This window comes from Lynx rufus, unplaced genomic scaffold (genome assembly GCF_022079265.1).
Source record: "Lynx rufus isolate CCGP_SWC_20201006 ecotype Redwood Valley unplaced genomic scaffold, mLynRuf1.p SCAF_3, whole genome shotgun sequence".
In the NCBI taxonomy this organism is placed as follows: Eukaryota; Metazoa; Chordata; class Mammalia; order Carnivora; family Felidae; genus Lynx; species Lynx rufus.
The window spans coordinates 139,355,456-139,361,455 of NW_025814845.1; the positions used below are offsets into that span (position 1 = coordinate 139,355,456).

Here is a 6,000-nt window from a genome sequence, read left to right on the forward strand (position 1 = left end):
GGCAAAGCCTTGCCTTGTTTTACATATTTCTCCACATCCAGATCGAAGTCAGTCTCTCCTAGGAACTTCCACGGCGGACTTCCACTAAATTACAGCACGCTTGAATGGTTTATTTCACCAATATTTGCTTATGGAAATAAAGGGGAGTGACGGGGGAGGGGGAAGGAGAGGAGTGGAGGAGGGGTTTGAGACCGAGGGAGGCTCGACCACAGCACCAGTAACCTTGTCTGATGTGATCATTAACCTTTCTGGAAAATGCAGCTGGCAGTTCTCTGAGGCTCGTCATTAGAATGTGAGGAAAGCCACACAGATATTGCCCAGACTATTCAAAGATTGTTTGGTTTACACTGAGAGCTATTGCTCCGCTTCCGTGCGGCAGAAAAATGAGGTTGCAACAATTCTTTTGTGTATTTTTTATTTTTGTGATGAGTCTTCTTCTTATCAACGGACAGAGACCAGGTAGGACTTTGGTACATTTGTACCGAGTAACTTGTTTATGCCTCTTTGGGTTCGTGGGTCTGAGCATGATTACGTCCTGTTGAAAATCACTTAGGTGTGCTTAGAGGTATTGGGGGTAAATGGGTTGGTTGGCTTTCGGAAGTATGTCATCTATCCTTTTAGATCTATTATTTGTATATTTTTAAAAGTTGATGGATTTTAAAATGATAAATATTTTGCCACTGTTTTTCTAAATTCAGAGAAAATTGATTACTGTTATTTTAGATATGTTGTCCTTACAAGTAAAAAGAAATAGAACCGTTTGTTCTACTGATTACAGAGGTTAACAAACTTACAGATTTTGGGGTAAAATACAAACTCCAAAGCAGTTTATTGGAAGAACATATTGCTGACTAGAGTGGGGCATCGTTAACAACTTGATTTAACAACATGAACACCATGTGACAAAATACAGATAAAATCTGTAACAGGTTATTATAGCTTTTATTTTTGGTTATATAATTCGATGTCTCGCTTAAAAAATAAAAGTTTTAGTATTATTGTGCTTATAGAGCCAAAAATGTGAAAAATATTTATGGTCAAGGTAATATTAATTTACTTGACACATTTTTCAAAGATAGTATCTGTTGTGGTTTTAACCAACAGGAATTTAGTAAGTAGAGTTATTCTAATGTGCTTTTACTTCAAAACCAAATATCTAAGATTTCAAAGCACTGACATGTGTAAAAAAAAAAAAAAGTTTTCTTATTCAGGAAAGAGCAAACCCAAATTTAAATAGAAAGGTGGTAATATCCATTCCAAATATGTTAGATTGTTTGGGTGGTAATGTACTTCTCCATTTAGACCAGACAATGGTACATAACTGGTTAAAAATTCAGTCTCTGCCTTTTAGTTAAACAGAAGTTTGATCACTGAGGTTATTTCGGATGACGTCCCCTGGTTTGCCCCTTTACATAAATAAGAGAAAATTTCCAAGTCAGCAATTCAGAAAGCAGTTGACCCCTTCTTCCAATTTATAGCAATTGCTAATCAAACTGTTGTGAACTACAGAATACCTTGGACAATGTTCTTGTAAAATACCTGTGATTAACTCAGTACGTAAGATGAAAGATCCAGAAGCATTTAGGAAGAAGTCCTGTAGAAGGAGGAGGTTATGACTGCTACATCCTGCTATTAACGTGAACTGTTAGGAAAATGCTTTTGGTTTTTGCATCACGTTAATTTGTACGTCACAATCACATCGGAACAAGTAGCAAATACTCACAATTTAGTTTGGACCCAAAATATTCCCTTACATTCTCCAGATTAAATAACAGTTCATTTTCTGAAAAATGCTCCTAATATTTCCTTTTTTTTTTTTCCCCTCAGCTAATTTGGCGTTGAGAAGAAAATTGCACAGACACAACTGCCTTCAGAGGAGATGTATGCCACTCCATTCACGGGTGCCCTTCCCCTGAGGTATTTCTGATAGGAAATTGTTTTACTGAATTTAGGCAATGTTCCAGATGAGATATATCAAAGAAAGTTTATTTATATTTTGTAATATGTGATAATACTTTTAAGGTGATATCAGTTCGAGGGATGCATACTAACAAATGAAACAGTGAATAATATTGTAGGAAAATCTTGATAATTTTTGATTCTGAGAGATAGTTGTATGGGTATTAATACTACTGTTTGTGTTTAACACTTTCATAATTAAAAAATCATATACCAGGAATACATAATTTTGAGAGTATCTTTAAACATGTGTTTTGAAAAACACTGAATAGCTCTGTATGTTCTCCAGAACAAGCACATTTCCCACCAAGACCACTGAATCCTTGAAAGCATTTGGACATATTTGTCCAATGACACCATGCAAATGACATCCTATCCTTGATATTCTAATAATGTATTAAAATAGTTTATTTTTCTTGACAATATATCTTTTAATGCATAAAATCAATTTAATATTAATAGCATGGCAGTTTTCCAGCCTTACTCATAGAATTGGTCTTGATAGTTGTTGCATCTTTAAGGGTAAATTCTGAATAGAATTTTGCTCCTCTCCCCTCTTTTTTTTTCCACATTCACTGAAAGGCCAGTGATATTCTACCACCACCACCATTAACACTGCTTGAATCAATTAACTTCAAACACTGCCCAAGTTTGTATTTCTTCATACTAAAAAATAAATGACTTGGCGTTGTAATTATTTTAAGCTCTTTAATTCTTGTAAAACATCTCATCCTTGAAAAAAATGCCGTAGAAATATCCCTCAGCTGGTTAACATACACAGGCAATTGTTAAATTAGCTTATTCAGTTGGTCTGTAGACTGTAGTGTTTATGGCACTATTCATTCATTCAGAGGAAAGAATGGTTGTCATGCCTATTGTTTAATACATGCGTTTCAGACCTGGTGAACGTCCTGTAGTAACACAGTAAATGAAGGAAGAGCAATTCAGTAATCACTTGTCAAGCAGACTAAGACAAAAAGCCAAATTCTCTACACCTGTATCTGTAACAAATGAACCTTTGCTATCAAAATATGAAAAATAGCTTTGGTGGAGACATCCGGAAAGATACAGTAAGAAATTCCTGAGAAGCCAATTAATAGGGACTAAAACATGCTTTAAAAGGATTTTCTATGCTAACAAATCCTTTGGCGTGTGTCACTAATGCATTTCAGTCTCATATACAAATAGTGGTAAAATCTGTGCTTAGGAGGAGTGGAGAAGTTCAAGACTTTCCCAGCACTCCCCCACAAATAACAAAGAGGAGAGGAGGAGGTTCACAGTAGCAAGAGAATTCCTGCATATATAGGGAAAGATACCTTGCATAACGCAAATAAAAGCCCTCAGTTAGCCACAGGTTGTATCAGCTTTCTCCACAAACCACCTGCCATAAAAGCTAGGGTTGCTAGTACACAAGATAGAGTAATGAAATTTGAATTCTCAAAGTTAAGGAAAATTTTGATCTATAAACCAAATTTATAAACCAAAGGGAAATTTAAATACAAGCCACGTAAACCATTTACTAACAGCAATCCTTTACAAAATTTGGCTGATAGCTGTAAAGAACTGCTTAGGTTACGGCATCCATTTTGTCCGTGTTTAGACTAGTCCTACATTCCAGTTACATGTTCTTTGAAGAATGTATAAAACTCCCATTTTTTAATCCAGAGAATGTGTAAGAGCCAATGCAGGATAAATATTAAGATAATTTTTCAAGATCTTGCTTAATGAGTACTATAATAATGGGGTGCCTGGGCGGCTCATTCGGTTGAGTGTCCGAATTTGGCTCAGGTCATGATCTCATGGTTTGTGGGTTCGAGCCCTGCGTTGGGCTCTGTGCTGACAGATCGGAGCCTGGAGCCTGCTTCGGATTCTGTGTCTCATTCTCTCTCTGCCCCTCCCCAACTTGTGCCCTGTCTCTCTCTGTCTCTTAAAAATAACTAAAAATGTAAAAAAAAAACAAAAACAAAAAAACTTTAAAAAATGAGTGCTATTATAACAAATGCTACCTTCAAATATGAAAGCATAGTTCTCATTGTCCTAAAGTTTTCATATTTTTTAGTATGTCCTGCAACATAACTTGAGAACCAAGTAAATCACTATAGACTTAAGTAGCAGAACTTTAAGGCAGAACCTCCCTTTTATTTATCCCCCTCTGTTTTCTGCATGTGTTGTTTGTTTATTATTTCTTTATTTACTTACTATTTTTTATATTTTGTGTAAGCTCTATGCCCAACGTGGGGCTTGAATTCACGACCCCGAGATCAAGAGTTGCCTGCTCTACTGACTGAGCAGCCAGGCGTCCCTGTTTTCTGTATGTTTTAGATAAAAATCACACATTTGATTTGATTCAGTTAGGGACATGTAAGACTGTAAAAGGATAGGTAAAGTAAGCCGTTAACTTTGGAAATTTTCCAGATTAACCTTTTAAAGTAGTTTAGACTTTTAGCTCCTATAATCGGAATGCACTATTATTATCTTTACTTTGTCAATTTCACCAGCTCCTGGAGTCCTCTCAGTAATCCTCAGTGACATTTCATAACTTGCACAATTGAGTAATTAAATTTTTTTAATGTTTTATTATTTAATTTTTGAGAGAGAGAGACAAACAGAGCATGAGCAGGGGAGGGACAGAGAGAGAGAGACACACACACACAGAATCCGAAGCAGGTTCCAGGCTCTGAGCTGTCAGCACAGAGCCCGATGCGGGGGTCGAACCCACAAACTGAGATCATGACCTGAGCCAAAGTCAGATGCTTAACCGACTGAGTCACCTAGGCGCCCCCAATTGAGTTAATTAAATAGAAAAATCTGTGCTGTGTAAAATTCATTCTTTTGAGAATTATTTTTTCTTGCTGAAGTGTGTTGGCATCACATTCAGTCCTAAGTGAATTAGAGTTGAGGAAAACAAGAGAAAGGGTGTCAGGAAATCAACTTTGCAGGTTAATGTGAGAGCTTTAGAGTGGAAAATGAGGTAGGTAGGACCTTTAGATTCTAATGATTTTCCTCTTCCAAGCATAAAATCTACATACATACATATTCTAGCTTTTTTTTTTTTTTTTTTTTTTAAAGTAATCCCTGGGAGCCTGGTTGGCTCAGTCAGTTAAGCGACTTGGTTTCAGCTCAGGTTGTGATCTCATGGTTCCTGAGTTCGAGCCCCAGATCCGCCTATGTTCTGGCAGCATGGAACCTGTTTGGGTTTCTCTCTTTCTCTCTCTCTGTTCCTCCCCCACTCACTCTGTCTCTCTCTTTCTCTCTCTCAAAATAAATAAATAAACTTTTAAAAAAATAATAATAATCTCTAGCCCAACATGGGGCTCAAACTCACAACCCCAAGATCAAGAGTTAGATGCTCCACTGAGCCAGCGAAGTGCTCCTATCTAGCTTTTTAGTAATAATTGTGGCATGTGTTCACGGTGTAAAATCTTTTCCTAACAGTATGAAAGAATGTAAAGTCAAAGGTGAGTCTCCCAGTCATTTCCCAGAGGCAATGGCTATGAAAAGGTTTTGGTAAAGGTACATTTTTAAAATATTTGTTTATTTATTTTGAGAGAGAGAGAAAACGCAAGCAGGGGAGGGACAGAGAGAGAGAGGGAGAGAGAAAATCCCAAACAGAGAGGGAGAGAGAGAATCTGCACTGACAGCACAGAGCATGATGGGGGTCTTGATCTCATGAACTGTGAGATCGTGACCTGAGCCGAGATCAACAGTCAGACACTTAACCGACTGAGCCACCCAGGCACCCTGGTAAAGGTACATTCTAATACATTATTTTAAGTTGAGACAAGCTAATACTCTCGTATCACTCTTGGTGACCATTCAAAATGTTAAGTACTTCTAGTTCTCTATTTCCTGCCTTATTCTTACCCCCTCAAAGTTACGGGCTTCTGACTCCTTTGACCAAATCTCTAGCCGTGCCTGCCAACTCTTTCTGCAATTGTCCTGTTTATTGTCTTGGCCCTGCTCACTCCGTGCTGACTCTCGGGCTGAACTGAAAGCCAACTGTCTTCAGCACAGAATCTCTACTTTTGTGGAGCACTTTAT

General features: G+C 37.4%; 1 protein-coding gene across 1 annotated transcript; it reads left to right on the forward strand.

The window, feature by feature from the left end:
- Positions 1-383: 383 nt before the first annotated feature.
- APELA (apelin receptor early endogenous ligand) lies at positions 384-1,916 on the forward strand. Its single transcript, XM_047091199.1, has 2 exons — positions 384-459; positions 1,828-1,916. The coding sequence occupies exons 1-2, from the start codon at positions 384-386 to the stop codon at positions 1,914-1,916; spliced, it is 165 nt and encodes a 54-aa protein (XP_046947155.1).
- The last annotated feature ends 4,084 nt before the right edge of the window (positions 1,917-6,000 follow it).

Excerpts from the sequence above, each read along its gene's own strand:
- APELA (XM_047091199.1), top strand. The coding sequence starts at position 384 with ATGAGGTTGCAACAATTCTTTTGTGTATTTTTTATTTTTGTGATGAGT. Across the intron at positions 460-1,827 it reads TATCAACGGACAGAGACCAG|CTAATTTGGCGTTGAGAAGA; the intron begins GTAGGACTTTGG and ends TTTTCCCCTCAG.